The sequence below is a fragment of the Talpa occidentalis genome, unplaced genomic scaffold (assembly GCF_014898055.3).
Source record: "Talpa occidentalis isolate TD23 unplaced genomic scaffold, MPIMG_talOcc4v2.1 talOcc4.8, whole genome shotgun sequence".
NCBI classification, from domain to species: Eukaryota; Metazoa; Chordata; class Mammalia; order Eulipotyphla; family Talpidae; genus Talpa; species Talpa occidentalis.
In genome coordinates, this window is record NW_023605194.1 from 77,604,344 (window position 1) to 77,622,248 (window position 17,905).

The 17,905-nt window shown below is 40.9% G+C and overlaps 1 protein-coding gene and 1 long non-coding RNA gene across 5 annotated transcripts in view; one reads left to right on the forward strand and one right to left on the reverse strand.

Moving 5' to 3' along the window:
* Positions 1-5,077, reverse strand: part of CAMSAP2 (calmodulin regulated spectrin associated protein family member 2) — a 93,877-nt gene extending 88,800 nt beyond the window's left edge. For 2 of the 4 annotated variants that reach the window (XM_037497011.2, XM_037497009.2), the window contains exon 1: positions 4,084-5,077. In XM_037497011.2, coding sequence (XP_037352908.1) covers positions 4,084-4,222 — 139 coding nt within the window. In that variant the 5' untranslated portion in view covers positions 4,223-5,077. The remainder of the gene's footprint in view (positions 1-4,083) is intronic. The other 2 variants (XM_037497010.1, XM_037497008.1) reach the window with 1 other exon arrangement.
* LOC129145050 (uncharacterized) lies at positions 259-17,902 on the forward strand. The gene is made up of 3 exons (XR_008550067.1): positions 259-295; positions 2,371-2,452; positions 17,873-17,902. It is a non-coding gene; the product is annotated as an uncharacterized LOC129145050 (long non-coding RNA).
* The last annotated feature ends 3 nt before the right edge of the window (positions 17,903-17,905 follow it).

A 17,905-nucleotide genomic window follows, 5' to 3' on the forward strand; every position in this document is an offset into this window, starting at 1 on the left:
TAAGTGTTCACTCCCCTAGATTCTATCTCAAAGTTCTCTCCCTCTATGATCTTACCAACTTCTAATTTCAATTACACTGCTACAGAAAATAAGATTCCCAAATTGGTATTCCTAACATCAATTCAATCATATTACATACCTACACTTATAACTACCTATTTCATTAGATTTCTGATATCTGGCCAACACATTAAGTTCAAGCTGACTTCCCATTCCAATCTGCTGCTTTCTCTAACAATGACGTCACAATTCATAAATCTCAAAAGCTCTGGCAGCTTCCTCCTCAAAATCGCAGGTGACCTCATCCCGTTTCCTTTTTATTTAAACCACTCCCCATAAACCCCAAATTCAGCCATTTAGAAATAGTAGCAATCATATCTCTGCAACACTTTTTCTATCTTTTGCTTCTTTTCCATTAATGACTCTGGCCATAAAGCACATTGATGGACTGCGTAGATAAAAGTCTGACTTCCCAGGGTCAGATCTCAGCTCCCTACATTGTGTGGTGTGGAATGGTTCCTAAACTTCTGGGTCTCATCTTCTTCGTTAGTAAAATTGTAATAATAGTATCCTTGACACACAGTAAGTACTCAATATATATTAGGCACTTTATGATCATTTCTACCCTACTTCAAGCCCTCATAATCTCTTGTCCAGACTCCTTCAGTAACTTCCCATACTGGCATCCTTGCCATTAGTCTCTCAATCAAAATGCTACTCACTGCCATCACAATCTTCACACACGTTACACGTCAGAGCGTCTGACAACAAAATGTGTTGGGATATACAAAGCAATGTAACAAGAAATAATAGCAAATGACTTTATATTACTAAATGGTGTGAAAGAGAGAATGGTAGTTGATAAAGTTGAAATAATAAATTGATACTAGGAAGTGTCATAAGAATCCCAAATTCAAGAATTTAGTAAGGAAGAGTATCCTAAGAGGGTTTGCACCTACCACTCTCCCCAAAGGATTTAAAGGAGCAGAACACATGAAGCAGTTATAATAGAACTGTTTTAATGGGCTAAGCTGTTCAAATATACATTAGTAGAGACAAATAGTTTAACTTCCTCTTTAACAATATGCTTAGGGTATCTGTTTACTTTTTCAAATTCACCTGAACAAACTTGTTTTTCAATTGACCAATACTATATTTGCATTGTTCCATAAAATAAACTATTAAGACTTGGGCTACTTGGGATATTTTTTAGTGTAAAGAATTAGTATATGAGTCAAAGTTCCTGACATAAGACTTCAAATGAAATAAATACTTCTGCTTTCTAGGTATTACAGTGCTTTAGTGCTCTATTTTTTATGGTTCAATAACTTCATTCTTTGCCCACAATTGATTTCCAGCTACCATTTTAAGTGACTTTTCCAACATATGGTTCAAAAAATGACTTTTTTAATTTCAAAAGTTAGGTAGTTTCTGATGGAAAAAGATTAGATCAATGCCTGAAGACCCCATGATTAAAAAAAAAATGATTGCAGTAAATCATAACTTAAAGTTGGGCTAATTTTTTAAAATGATTAACTGATGAGCATTAGGTAATGCCTTCAAAATATGTTGTCTTTTCTGCAGTAAATGAAACTATTTACATCAAAAAAATTAAAATCTTATTTTTTTCAATCCAATATATATTTAACTTATTAAATAAACAAAACTTGACATTTTTAACAAAATATTAAGTTCTTGTTACTAAATCACTTTCTTGATGCTTCTAAACTTGTTTTTCATTCCATTTTGAAAATGATCTTTTTAACCTATTCCAACTGTTTCCAAGGCAAATGTAACTAAGTACCAACAATATTCAACTAAATCATGCCCACTCTTTAAAGGGAAAAAAGACTTCAGGCAGTATGTGCACATTTCTCACACTTACAGATAAAGGATTTCTCAGCAAAGTGAGTGTAAATTGCAAAGATTTCAGAAACAGAAAGACCTGAGCTGGCAAGCAGAAGTCACTACTTGGCAGATGTTTAATCTTAAACAAATTAATTTGAGTTTGTTCTCTCATCTGCAAAATGAGAACAAACTTGATGTAGAGGATTGCAGTAGGAATAAATAAAGCAATGTATTTAAAGGTCTGGTGTATATTAACAGGCATCCCTTGCCTCTACCCGATGCCTGACTCTGGAATCTGTCAAATCAAAATCCATCTCTACCCTTACTAAAAGTGTAATAGAAAAGTTGTTAACTTCTCTGTGCAGTGGCTTCCTCCTGTATTTAAAATAGGGAACACACTACTTGCATCACAGACTGGCTGTGACTCCCCAATGTACAACTTAACTTAAAGCAGCCACCACAGTGCCAGGCACAAGACAGATTACATTGATCTTAAATTCCTTTCACTGCCTTTCTTTTCAGGTGTGTTCAGTATGTGTTCCTCAAATGGCCCAGAATCTAGTAAAGCAGCCTGACATATATCCAGAAAGTAGGCCATTTTCTGGTGAGTAGCCTTTGTGAATCCAGAGCAACATTTTGACTTCTGTACTGGAAGTATCCTCTCAGTTTCAGAAGAAAATATCTTCGCTATTCCTTGACTTCCATTTTGTACACACTGCTTTCCCATGTCACTATATAAATTTCCCTCTTTCTTTTTTAAATACTGAAAATAGTTTTCATTTCTCCTCTAAATGGAGCTTAGCTTCAGCATGCTTAAGTTAAAACCAAAATACTGCTATTATTCTCACTGCTGATTTCAGCAGTGCCAGAAAATGAAGAAACACTGTGTCTCCTCCTATGTACTACTCTGCACATTTAGTTCTGAAGAATTCTTTACATTTTACACTGTTTTGAATTGGCTTACTATACTTACTCCTACCAGTTGTAAAACCTTTAACATCTACTTTAATATTAAAGCATGAAAATCTAAATAAAGTGAAAACTGTTCATGTAAAGTTCCCTCAAAACTAATTCAACCAATTCCCAAACACTGAGATTTACCTGTTAGTTAACTAAAATGTGCAGTCCTGAAAACATGCAGCTGTGTATGTTCAAGCACTAAGACTAAACTGCTCACCCACATATTCGCAGTCCAAAATTGGAAATAAGCTGTCCTCCCACCCCCAAAAGCCTTATATTTAACATCCAGGAAAAGTCAGTAAATACTAAGACACTTTTCAACCAATATTTTACATATCCAAAATTTATTAACAAGAGCACAGAAATATTACAAAATTACTCTTCAAGTTATCTGACAAAATTACCTTACAGGAACATTTATCTTCACACGAAAAACTCACTAAGCTTTTCAGCATTCCATAACATGGGCTCCTATAGCAACAGTTAAGGAATTACAACAGGAGGCCCTTTTCCTGTTATTTTGCAAAGACTGAGTAAGGGAGGGAGTGTTTAATTGCTTCTGCATTATACACTTATGTCAACAGTACCAGCCCTCAAAAACTCTTCTGTTAGGAAAAAAATCCGAAGGAGTTTTTGTTTCTTTTAATTTATGAAGCCCAAATACATTTGGAATAAAGGAATATAACTGACAATACGAAATGCATTTAGCTAACTGCCGTAGTAGCTAAATATTGCTTTTAAATAACTGGATGGATAGAGCCTGAAACGTGCAGGGAAGAACGACACTGATACCGCATTTCGACACAAGCCACCTTACAGCGTGCAGAGCCTGAACAGCAGCCATCATCAAGATGTCAAAATCAACATAGTTCTTGCTCTGTGCCATCAACCTCTTCCAATAATCAAGAAACCAACTCAGGTTTCTTGGTGTTGTAACCACGATTATAACAGGGGGAAATGTATGCAGCAATGACGAAGATATCCCACCCTAAGGAAAAACATGTCAAAATTGCTCAATAAAAAAGCAAACACTTTTGCTATCCAAAAACAAAACAAAACAAAACAAAAACCAGAAATGTGACCAAGTCCCTCCCACCTGACCATTCAAGGGCACTCAGATTTAAAACCAAATCTGATTTCTCTTCCTGCCTACTCTTCCATCACCTCCCTGAGGCCGTGAGAAGACACGCATGGAGGGGAATCTGACGGTCGGAAACAAAAAACCGGAATGTGAAGATCCTACAGGGGGAAGAGGGAAGCGAAGCCATCGCTTACCTGTCCCAAAGGCTTTGGCCACCAGCCAGGCCAGATTGCAGGCGATTTTGGCCCTGGAGAAATCATAGTGGTCAAAGGGCTTGATGGCTGGAACAATGAACGTCTTTCTCATCTCCCGGGGGTCTGCAGCATCCCCCATCTTTCACGGCGGCTCCTCGGGAGGTCCGGGCTCTGCCCTTCACATGGTGTGGCCTCGGCGCCGCGGGGATCGGCGGGGGACCGGGAGCAGCTCCCACCGTCGGCGCCCGGGCGAGGCCGGCCCGGGCGGCGACGCGGGAGGAGGAGCTCAGCTGTCCGCGGCGCGAGCCGGCCGCCTCCCGCGGGAGCCGCCGCCGCTCCTCCCGGGCATAGGAATGTGGCGGCGCCGGGTCCGCGCGTCCGTCCGGCCGCCCGTCCGGCCCGCGGGGCGCCCCTGCGATCCCCCCGCCCGCGAGCGCGGGTGTGAGCGCGGCCGCCTCCCCTTTGTCTCCGTTCAGTCACACGGGCTGGGGGGAGGGGGAGGCTGGAAGGGCCCGGAATTTTAAGGGGGGGTGGGGGGAGCCCTTAACAATCACGTTGTGGAAAACGTCCCCGCCATCGCCAAGCCCGCGCGCCCCCGCCTCCCTGTTCCCCTCCCTCGGAGCCGGGAGACCCCTCGGGCCCCGGGCGGGCGGGCGGAGGGACGAGCGGGCGCGGGCGGCCCACCCGGCGCAGCCCGGCCCGGCGGGCGGGAGACCGAGCCCGGGAGGACGTCAAAATCCTGCGGCCCCCCCTCGGCGCTCCCCGCCCGTCGCCGTCCCCTCCGGCTCCGCCGACGTCGCGCAGACGGCCCCGCCGACGGCCAAGGCGGGGGCCTCGCGAGGCCGTTAAGTCCCCGTCTCCAGTTCCTGCCACTCGGCCAGGCCCGGGTAGCCTCCCCCGGGGCCGCCGGGCGCGATCCGTGCCCGCTGCCGCTGCCGCCGCCGCTGCGGTTTTCCGGCTGCGGCACTGGATGGAGGGAGCAGATGCGGGCACTGAGCATGCGCCCTCGCGCCGCCCCGGCGGCCGCCCCCGCCCCGCTCCGTCCCGCCCCGTCCCGCCCCGTCCCGCCCCGCCCCGCCGCCGCCCGCCGCCCGCCGCCCCCCGCCCGCCGGGCCCACTGAGCATGCCCGGCCGGCTCCGCGCCCGCGCCCCTTCGCGGGGCGGCGGCTTCTTAGCGGCACCTCGGAGGCTCGCCCGGGGGGCGTCCTCGCGGCCGTGGCGTTTGTGTGCCCGCCGCCTCCTGCACGGCTGAAAGAGGAAAGGCCAGGAAGCGAGGAGAGCGAGGCCTAGCTGTAGTTTCATAGTTTGACTACACGAACGGATAGGTATGGAAATGCTCATTTCGTGACACACACTCTGCCGCGAACTTGATGGGCATAAGCCTGTTGAGAACCCCAAGTTCCCGTGAGGGCTCGCTAGTGGAGCACGAAATTTTAGAGGTGATTTGATTAAATGACGGGCTTAAGGAAGAGTAAGGCTCAGTGAAACTCGACAGTCGTATTCATTTTATTACATCCAGATACTTCTCAAGTCGATGCTCTCTCCGGAAACGCCCTAAGTGAGGGGGCACAGTTATAAGTGCCTCCCCGACCCTCCAGATAAAGCATATATTCGTTCATAAAGCAAGCACACCTGTCATCTGGCATCTACAAATCTTTATGGCTTTATTTTGTCAGAACCGCAGTTTTCCAGAGGGGCGAGCTTCTCTGATCTCTGTGTCCTTGCTCTGTGAGCTCCCTCTTCACCTGGCTTGCTCCTAAGTAAGCTGTGAAGAGTCAATCCTCTTCACAGTAATCTCTTCCTCCAGGAAGGCTTCCCTGACAGCTCCTGACACGCTCCCATTCAGGGCTGTCACATAGGGGTCTACCCTACTGTTCCCAGAACACCCTGTTCTTATTTCTGTGATAGCATTTGCCACACTGTCTGGCAATCTCAGTCCCTCTACTGTCCTAACCACTGATGACAGCTCTATCTCCAGTAAGGGTCTGATGTCGAGCCCCATAGTAGTTGCCCAATTAATGTTTAGGGATTAAGAATGGATATTGCGGGGCCTCCCCTGGTAGTGCAGCGGTTGAGCACTGGGTTGCGAAGCTGCCTGCAGCCGGCGAGGGTCTCACATGGTGCAACAGACCTCTCCTGTTGCGTCCGCTGCTCCCCTCAGCAGTGTATTTCATCACTTTGCGTGTTCTGCACCTCACTCTGGCTCTGGTGAATTCTCTCACCCTCCCTCGCTTCTGACTGTATCCAGTGCTTGTACAAATAAATAAATCTTAAAAAAAAAAAAGAATGGATATTGCAGTGAACTGTTTTAAAGCTTACTCTCAAAGTCTTCACACAGTTTTGTACATTAGCACACCGAAGATTTTGACCCAAAGCCCATGTTTTAACTTCTAGGAACCTTCTGGTATTACCTGCCCTTGAGACATATAAAGAATGGGGGGAGGGGCTTTGGGTACTATTACCTGAAAAGGGAGCTCCACCAGCAAGTTGATCCCACTGATCCTATTTAACCCCTACAAACAATCCAGTCTGAAACTAGTCAGACGATACAGGTAAGTCTTGCTAACCATCTAGGCTAAGAAAAGTATGTGAGTGTGACTAATGCAACACGGGGTGGTTGACATTATTTTTCAAGAATTTGCTGGATATTAATAGAGGAGTTCTCATGGACAATACCTTTTGCCTTGGGAATAATAAAATTATCATGTGGATACTTCTAGATGCAGAACGGAGGGTCATAGAGATTAAGTTGCATGACCAAAATTGATCCTTGATCCTGAGACTGTCTCTAAAAATAGGCAGGAGTCTCTGGCTTCACTTCTCAGACACCATCCCCTGTATCTGTTCCATCCCTGATTATGGAGGCAGACAGATGCATAAAGAAACAACACATCAGAATAGAGAGAAGTGTTGTGACTGCTGTAGGGCAGAGGACAACTGGGTGGAGGGGTCAGGAAGGTTTCTTAGGGACTTCTGTAAAACCCCAGTGAGCTCAAATTCACCTTCAACTGAGTTCTAGAACACCTACTCAAATTAGAAACCTATCATCTGGAAAGGTTGAAGAGAAATATTGAAACATTTCAGCAGTCATTAAAATGATCTGCAAGCCAATGCAAGATTCTCGAGACCTGAAACCATGCCTAATCAACTTTATGTTACGTGTGACCAAGCAGTTTGCTTTGCTCATACATAATGGGTGCTGGTAAATGCTTGTTGAATTTTACTGAAAACTCTTTCAACCTAAATAAACACAATGAGGAAGAGAAGGAAACAAAGACAGTTGTTCTGACTTGTTCCTTGAGTCAATGGTGATGCACTTAGTAGCGATGGTATTACACCCCAGCTGGGGAGGAGTATGTCTAGAAATGGGGAAAGGTGCCTACACAAAGGCGCTTTTACTCTCAGGGAGCTGTGAAACCTGGGGTCATCCTGGGAGGCTATTATTAAGAGAGGAACACCCTGAGTACAAAGAAGAAGGATTCATTTTCAGGCAGACAGACACTTTAATAGGGTGTTCTTTGTGACACCTTCAGAATGATCCCTTTTAAAAACTAGAAATCTCTGCAGAACACCCCTGTCAAAAAGAAATGCCCTCTATTGCCTTCTTAAGATATCTGACTTCATTAAAAACAAAAACATTGATGCTTTGGGACACCTTGTCCACCTGCACAGCTCTCCCCCCATTTTTTTTAGATTTATTTATTTATACAAGAATGGGGGTACAGATCAGAGGCGTGGGAGGGTGAGAGAATTCAGAGAATTCAGGGTGAGAGAGAGCAGGGAGAAGAACAGGCAGATGGATCAAAAACACTGCTGAGGGGAGCAGTGAGTGAGACAGGAGAGGTCTGCCACGCCATGTGGGTTTCTCCCTGGCCGGATGGGAATCGAACCTGCGCTGCAGAGGATGCAGACAGCTTCACAGGGCAGCACTCAACCTGCTGTGCCACTGGGGAGGCCCGTCTTCCCCCCATTTATTCCCTTTATCTCCAGGCAACAGTTATGATTATAGAATCCCACTATTTTTTTTTTTTTAAGTTTCTCTCCTTTGCTCCTGGAGAATCCCCAGTTGCATCCAGACTTCCTTTCTTATGGCCACCGTCTGTTTCTCTGTCTTTGGATAGATTCATAAATTTATTCATTCATTTGTTAGTCAATGTTGGTTGAACACCTGAGTGCTGAGGATGCAATGTTGAACAAGATAGCTGAGGAGGCAAATTTTTAAATCTATTCTTTTTTTTTTTTTTTTTTATAGAGGCATGTTTTTATTTATTTATTTATTTGTTTGTTTGTTTGTTTGTTTGTTTTGTTTATACATGCACTGGGTACAGTCAGAAGCGCGGGAGGGTGAGAGAATTCACCAGAGCCAGAGCGGGGAGCAGAGCAGGCAGAAGGACCGAAGTACACTGCTGAGGGGAGCAGCGGGCGGCAGGAGAGGTCTGCACGCCATGTGGGACCCTCCTCCGGTGGCCGGGGAGCAGCTGGGGATCGAACCGCTGCGCCGCAGACGTCGCCGGCAGCTTCACAACCCAGCACTCAACCGCTGCGCCACCGGGGAGACCCAAGGAGGCAAATTGTTAATGAGGAAATGTGGATATTGTAGGGTCTGAGCAGCCCAGCTCTCCTCCCTTGTTATGTCTCCTTTTCCAGAGGCTAAAAATCTTGCAACTTTACCTCAAGAAATGTTTGTTATATCCCCCCAGAAACAAGGATCACTACAGTGAGACCTCATGTTATATTTTTTAATTGAAAGTGCATATACATATACTATTAGCACCTTCATTCCCTGCGCCTATGGTATCTGACTCTTATTGAACACATTCTATGGCAAGGTCCCATTCTACATGTATTGATTTATTTAATCCTCACCACAGCCCTATCATTGTCCTTACCCGGCAACTTGAGAAAGCAAAGTGCAAATGACTTAGGTAATTGGTGAAGACTTGTATTTTTGAACATCGAGGGACTAGAATAAGTAAATTTTGAGTTAGCCAAATTAAGAATGGCCGGGGTGGGCGTGGGGGACAATGGTAAGAATGCTTAGCTGACAGATTACATGAGATGTTTAATTGGCTGAAGTATAGCAGTATTTAATAAAGCAATATGGAATAGAAAATTCTGTGCTGTATATCTGACACTCTATCATTTCTAGACACACGTGTGGCTTTCATCTGAATAACTGACAGAATTTTATAAGTATTACCTCATCCACCTTCACAATAATTCCAGCAAGACCTGTGCGGACTAATGCCAAAGGTATAACTGGAGCCACAGAATTTCCCAGTCTCCTATGAGTCACTGTAAAAACCGAAAAGAGAAACCTGGCCCTCAAGTTCCCAGGTACAGCACCTATTTCCCACTCTCTGAAACATTTTTCCTTTATTTATTCCCTGCTTAAACCAAGCCCCCTAAGTCGCCAATAATAGACAAAGCTTTTGCCATTTTAACATCATTGAGGCAGGGCAGGATGCTGCGAGGAATAGAACACTGGCTGGGAGTAAGGACCCCATACCATTCTGCCATGTGATTTGGGGGAATGCATGTCACTTCTCTGCCTTCTGGTTTCTTCTGGTGAACATTTGGCAGCTTCCATTATGGGGAATATAAAAATAAAATTTATTATTTAAAAAAAAAAAGAAAATATGAGACTACTACTACAACTAGTACTAATGGATCTATAACTGAATTTAAAAATACATTTGTCACAAAGAAATGGAAAGACATCCCCTGCTCATGGATTGGAAGAATAAACATTATTAAAATGGCCATCCTACCAAAAGCAATCTACAGATTCAATGCTATTCCAATCAAAATTTCAATGTCATTCTTCAAAGAAATAGAACAATTATTGATGAAATTCATATGGAATCACAAAAAAACCCGAATAGCCAAAGCTCTCCTGAAAAAAAAAGAAGGGAATGGAGGCATCACACTCCCAGACTTCAAACTATACTACAAAGCCATAATCATCAAAACTGCATGGTATTGGAACAAGAACAGACATACAGACCAATGGAATCGAATAGAAAATCCAGAAATAAACCCACAGATTTATGGTCAACTAATCTTTGACAAAGGAGCAAAGACTATGCATTGGAGCAAAGAAAGTTTGTTCAATAAATGGTGCTGGGAAAACTGGGTCGCTACATGCAAAAGAATGAAGCTTGACCACTACCTCACACCATACACAAAAATCAACTCAAAATGGATTAAAGAACTAGATATAAGACCTGAAATCATAAAATATATAGAAGGAAATATAGGCAAAACACTACGTGATTTGCACATCAAAGACATCTTTACAGACACATCACCCAAAGCAGTGATAGTGAAGGCAAAGATAAACAGCTGGGACTACATCAAATTAAAGAGCTTCTGCACAGCAAAAGAGACAAGAACAAAAACAAAGAGAAACCCCAGTAACTGGGAGAACATTTTTGCACCCAACACTAATGATAAAGGACTGATCACAAAAATCTGCAAAGAGCTGATGAGACTCAACAACAACAAAGAAAATAATCCAGTCAAAAAATGGGCAGTAGAGCTAAAAAGAAACTTCTCTGAAGAGGAAATGCAAATGGCCAACAGGCATACGAAAAAATGTTCAACATTACTTGTAATCAGGGAAATGCAAATCAAAACTACCATGAGATACCATCTTACACTAGTGAGAATGGCACATATTAAAAAAACTAGCAACAACAAATGTTGGCGAGGGTGTGGAGAAAAAGGAACTCTTCTGCACTGTTGGTGGGAGTGCAAACTGGTCCAACCACTATGGAGAGCTGTGTGGAGATTTCTTGACCTACTAAACATAGAGCTTCCATATGATCCAGCAATTCCACTCCTAGGTATTTACCCAAAGGACACAGAAACATCAATTCCAAAGAACACCTGCACCCCTATGTTTATAGTAGCACTATTTACAATAGCTAAGCTTTGGAAACAGCCCAAATGCCCAAAAATAGATGACTGGATCAAGAAGATGTGGTACATATATACCATGGAATATTACTCAGCATTCAAAAAAGATAAACACATGCAATTTGCAGCAACATGGATGGAGCTGGAAGGGATCATGCTCAGCGAAATAAGCCAAAAAGAAAAAGAAAAATACCGGATGGTCTCACTCATAGCAGGAATCTAGAAAACTTAAATAAGGGACCAGGAAAATGAATAACTATAAGAAAGTGAAAATCAAAATCAACAAAAAACTATGAACCAGAGACACTGTGGGGGGGGGGGGGGGCGGGAGGGGAGGGATTGGGGTCAGAATGGGGGGGTTGCAATTGTATGGGGAATATAAAAATAAAATTTATTATTTAAAAAAAAATAAAAATAAAAAAATACATTTGTCAACAGTAGGCAAATGTAAGTAAAAAAAAAAAGAAATCTGATAACCAACTGAATAATGTCAATTTCTGTGATATCTTAATATTCTAGAAAGATGGGTAAATGGTATATATATAGAAAAGATACTTGCAATTTTTATGAAATCCAAAATTATTTCAAAAGAAAATAATTTAAAATGTCAATAAAAGGAATGACATCTTCTGGTTGACTTTAGTGCTAGGACTTCCATGTTTTCCAACAACTGCATCCATCCCCCTATCTCTAAAGTTCTATTTTTTAAATAACAGCTACATTTATTATTACATGTCCATCAGCATTGCTTTCAGTAGCACTTGAAACAGACATCTATTCCTAGAGATGAATCAGTTTTCCAGTGCTTCTTGCTAAATGTACTTTACTGAAAAGCCATTACAAATGACTGAAGAGTTTTGGTTAAAAAGAAAAATGATACATCACACTGTTCATGTAAATTAATGCTTGTTACTGGTCAAGAGTTTAACAACCTTTGTCTGGTAATTCCTTGATAACGGGAAACCCTCACAGATGTATTGCCAGAATTTTCTTTTATATTAGTGCAAACTTCTACATAGGTCCTTCCAATTTTTTGGAAGGCCCCTACCCTCATGGGAGAATCCCATTTCCTACTTTTTTTTAAAGATTTATTTATTTATGCATACAAGAACCAGGCCAGAGGTATAGGGGGGTAAGAGGATTCACCAGAAAAAAAAAAAAAAAAAAAGAGGATTCACCAGAGACAGAGCAGGGAACAGAACAGGCAGACTGACTGAAATACACTGCTGAGGGGAGCAGTGGGCGAGACAGGAGAGGTCTGCTGCGCCATGTAGGTTGCTCCCTGGCCAGGGATCAAACTGGTGCTGCAAAAACTGCGGACAGCTTCATAGGTTGCATCTTAACCCCTTGTGCCACCAGGGAGGGCCCCCATTTCCTACTCTTTAACCTCTCCCTGCCTTTCTGCACAAACCCACCCTAACGCTTTCTGAAAAGTAACTCCTGCTTTAAAGATTGAAATCCTGATTGCTAGGCAGCTGCCTGATATAACCTAGCAAAGTATATAGATGTCCTATATATATGGCTCACGTTGGAAATATATTAGAAGTTGCCTAATTCCTCCCCAAATGTTCACCAGTAGAGGAGAGGACAGATGATACCACATCCAGGCCCCTTGTGTGATATGGAGGGACCTCCAAGGCGTCATGCGATCATATGGTCAAGCAAAAAGAAAGCCGCAGCACAGTAAGCTTCAGTGTGGTATTCGAAAAAGACATCTATTTCCATGGAATAGCCCTGGGTGTTCGAGAAGCTGGAGGAATAGTGAGAGAGCCAGTTTTTTTCTTCGTGGGCTTTGGTACCTTTGATTCCTATGTCTCTTTACTATTCAAAATATAGGTTAATATTTTTTAACCTCTTCATCTTGCCTGACAATGTGGCTTCTGTTCCCACCACACTGCTAAACTGTTCTCACTAAAGTCCTCAGGGATCTCCTTGGTGGTGTGACTCCTGTGCTCTTATTTCTTTGGCCTCTGTGGCATATGGCACTTCTGGGTGCCCTTTTTCTTCACACGTCCTTTCTCAGGGCCACGGGCCCCTGCAGCACCTGGCTGTCTCTCACACATTCCATCCCCTTTGCTGCCTGCCCCCTCCTTTTTTGCCCCACGGCCCAGGAGAGGTTCTCAGGCCCCAGTCCTTGGCACCCTCCTTCCTCTACGCTCCTGCTCTTGGGGTCACAAGGATGATTTTGGCTCCAAGTCTCTTCCCTGTGCAGTTCATTCCCTAACAGGTATCTCAGCTTCTGACTCCTCTCCTCAATAACTTCCTAAAACCTGCTGGACCTTTCCACCCAGATACAGGACTAGGACCTCCGATTCAACATGATCAGACTCACCACTCTTCCCTCTCGCTTGGCTGATTCCATTTTCTGTTTCACTTGTGTTATTCTTGGGCCTTTTTCCTCTCTCTTCACTCCAGCCAAGGAGTCCAACTACCTGTCCTTCCGTTTTATTTTTCATTTGCATGAAGGTCTCATTGCCTCTCATTCACACTCACTCAATTCCTCTCTTTCTGAATCCACAGGTTCAGGTAATAAACTTCCCTAAGCTCACCTTAAATGATTCCACAAATAGTCAGCAAACTTTAGTGATTTCAGATTCTGTATCTGACATTGTTCTTGGTCTTTTGCATACTGCATCTTATTTAATCCAATCATATAATAAACACATAACATAGACATTAATCTTATGGAGGCTCAGAGAAGTTAAGGTTTCATGGGACTAGAGCTGACACTTGTGGCTCCTGATTTCAAAGCCAGGGATCTTTCCATCCCCACCCGCCTGCTTTGTGGCTACACCTTACTTATTCGATTCAGTCTAAACATTTGCCTTGACTTTGAAGAACTTCTGCAAAATGACCCATCTTTATATTAATGTTTCCCCAGCACTCTCCCAAGTACATCAAGCCAAGTTACTCTCAAGCATTGCACATATTTAAACTTTTCCAAGATTTACTAGTTTGGCTCATTTTATTAACTTCCTTTCACAATACTCTCCACTAGCCCAACAAGGGCTACAGAAATCTAATCTGTTAATAGGTACCTCAAATGCCACCTCTTCCATGCAGCTTTCCCTGCCCCACCCTTAGCTCTCCTGAATTATTTGTGCACTCTTATGATTTTTTGTCTTGAATTGTAATTCTTTCAGTGCTTCATAGGGAAGAGATAATCTTACTTTGTTTCATAATCTCAATCCTTGGCTAGAATATAACAGACAACAGGAAGCATTTGTTGAATAGATAAAATAAACAGTGAATTCATGGGTAGCAAAAAACTGTATTTTAACACACTGTCTTGGGCTCTGAAACAGATCAATAAAACTTAGTTAGCTTATACGGAAATTAAAAGTTGATTTCTTTAAACAATCCTATATGGTTCTCTTTGGTTCCCAAATGCTGGTTTATTATGTTTTACTAGAATATGTCCTGAAAAAAAGTAGTAATTTTTTCCATAAAACTAATTTCCACTGAAGAACTTTTATTATGAAATTATTCCCTTCCTGCTTTTTTTCTGTTTAAAATAGTCTTTCTCTTATGGAATAATTGTGTGTTGATCATGGTTGAGCTTTTGTGTATCTTCATTGGTAAAATGAAAAGTCGATAACTTCCGCTCCAGTTTATTCATTCATGCATTCATTCATTCATTTGGGAAACTTGACTGCATTGTGAAATCTCAAAGTGTGGAGGCCACTGATTTTGTCAACTAAACTGGGTTAGTCCTGATTAGCTTCTTAAACAAAGCTGCCTCCAAATAATATTCATGAAACCAAAGCAAAAATCTGTTCCTTTTGTGTATTGTATTTGCTATGGAAACAGTTATTATTGCCATTTCAAATGTGTTGGTATTTTCAAATATGTTGATATTTGAGTAAGTCAAGGCATATGGACTAAATTTTCTTTCTTTTTTTGTTACTAAAATTATACATCAATCTTCCTTTAAAGCATGAGTTAGGAACTATGCTTAAATTTTTTGTGGATCTCTTTCTAAATAGATTTTGAACTATCAGTGGATATAGGAAATAGTTGTTTTGTTCCTTTCCTTATGACCTGTAGACAGCTGGAAAAATACACTGCATTTTCTTTCTGATGCTTGATCTTTTTGGTCAGGATCCTAAGGGCGGGGGGGTTGAATATATGATTTTGATTAACAGAAACAAAATATGGTGACTTCCTTCTCCTAATTTAGTTTTCTCATCTGTTCCCCATCTTCCTCCTAATTTTCTAGATCAGAGAAATGTAACTTCCTGTTTAGTTTCCTGTGTTGTTAATTTGAAGGATCTGGATAAAACTAGAAGAGGAAAATTACAGCTTGACATAGAAAGTTTGAAAAGGCAAAAACTTGTGGCATCCAAAATGATATTCTTTATGGAGCCTAGATAACGCAGAACATTGTTTTTGCCATATGAGAAGTATTTTACTTTTAGACTATTCAGAGTGAAAGCTGAAATTAGAAAGGCAAGAAAAGCAAAGCACAAATGGACTAGTGGGTTAGAAATGTGCTGAGATAGTCCTTCACAATTCCAAAATAAAAGTTTTCTTTAAAAATAGAAAAACTACTCTGGGACTTTTTCACTAATTCATTTAAAATCTGCTTAAATCTACATGTTCAAAAATGTTCAAACACATTTCTTGTTATCTTCGTGAACAATTCAGAGTTAGAACAACCATATGTAAATAAAATCAGGAAAACTTTATTTATTTGCAAAGGAAGTTGGAAATATTAAGGAACACCTGGATATGCAAATAATAAACCATTGTTTTTTATAGAGTCTTATATGTTAACATTGATACTCATATAAATGCATTGGTTCAAGCAGGTCAAATACATATATATCATTTAACTTTTTATTTGAGTTGAAATGAATTTCATTGTTTACCTGTCATGGGCCACTTAACTAGTCTAGTTAACTTTTAGAGTGGTGGGAATGAAAAATGGGAAGTGAGGTGTGGGATGGGGTTAGAAGGAGGTGGTTGTAGCACTTTTATAAAGTATTTATTTTTCACTAGAAAGAGAATGGTGTAAATAACTTAAGGAATCCTACATCAAATGCTAATAACAAAACAAAACAAAACAAAACATTCTTCTAATTGCAATTAAGTGTATTTTACGTACTTAAAGCTTAAAGCTTATAATTTTTTTCTCATGATAAAAGCAATCTATATTCATGTATTTAATTTAGGAAATATAGAAAACCAAATGGAAGAAATAAACACCCATCATTTCACCACCCAGAGATAGATTTTGTATAACATTCCATTCATTTTGTATCAAGATGATATCACATTGTAGACCTCATTTGTAACTTGTGACTCTCATATGATAGTATTATTAATGTCCTTTCATATCAATAAATATTGATCTAAAACATTAATTCAATGTATAATAGAATTTCATTGTTGGAGTCATCATTTTATTTAAGCAAGCCCTTGTTATAGGGTGTTTTTGTTATTTCTGTGTTTTTGTTTTTATGAATAATGTTGTAAGGAGTATCCTTGAGCATTCATCTTTGCCTACTGCACTGATTATTCTTGGGTATGGATAAATTCTTTTTAGTATGGGTGCTGCCAAAGAGAGCAAGTAGATATGGATAAATTCTTAAATGTGAATTGTTGAGTCATTTTCATAAGTCTTTTAATATATATGTTCTCCTGCCCTTCAGACAGGTTGTACAAGTTTTCATGCATGCCAGCAATGTGTAAGAGTGTGCTTTGTTTTTAAAGACTGTTATTTCTCTAATTGCCAACTAATGCTGTTAAACATTTCTACATAATTTTAGTTGCCTTTTTCTCGAAGACTAGTTCCCCATATGTCTCTTAGAGTATTTGTCTTCTCATATTGATTTGTGAGAGACATTATATATTAAATATTTTAACTTTTTATCTGTGAAAGGCAGTTATTTATCTAAACATACCATTTCTCTTTTAATGGTAGTCATAGCATTTTTACATACATTTTTCAGTTATCAAATTTTCTTTTCCAGTTTCTACTTTACTCACCCCACTCAAAATATATATAAATACATATATTAATAAAATAGTGAATAAATTTATTGTCACAGGTATTTTGTCTGCAGAGGTGAGACTCCATAGTTTTGACATCAAGAACATTTTTACTCTATATACTAACACAAGCATTTTAATCACAATTATACTAACAATATGATTATGAAGATGTTTTCATTGTAAGCACCATTAGGCTAATTTAATTCTTTGATCAAATTCTTTACAATTAAACTACTTCCAGTTTTTGTTTTTTCATTTTCCTTTGTTTTTTTTTTAAAGATTTATTTATTTATGCATAAAAGAACTGGGGTACAGGCCAGAGGTGTGGAGGGTGAGAGGATTCACCAGAGACAGAGTGGGAAACAGAACAGGTAGACTGACTGAAATACACTGCTGAGGGGAGCAGCAGGTGAGTCAGCTGAGGTCTCCTGCGCTATGGGTGTTGCTCCCTAGCCAGCCGGGAATCGAACTCATGCCACAGTGGCTGTGGATAGCTTCATAGGTTGTGTCTTAACCCCTTGCGCCACCAGGTAGGCCCTCATTTTCCTTTGTTATTTTAATGAGATTGTTTCTTATCAGGATTAGTTCTTCATGTAAATTTACAATGAAGATTTGATTTTTTGGTAAGATTTTTTTTTTTTTTTGTCCATATCAAATTCTAACAGAAATCTGCTATTTTGGGTTTGGTTTTTTTTTTTTTTTGTCATTAATACTTTTTACAAGCTCAGTATTCCCAAGCCACAATTTTATAGCTCTGATTTTTGTAAAATGATGTGATTGTCCAAACAGTTTTTTCTTTTATTGCAACTACAACTTTGACTCTGTGCAGTCTGGGCCATTGTCTTTATTTTGTGTGTATTATTTCCATTAGTAATTTTCATTACAAATTGGATAAAAAGCTGAT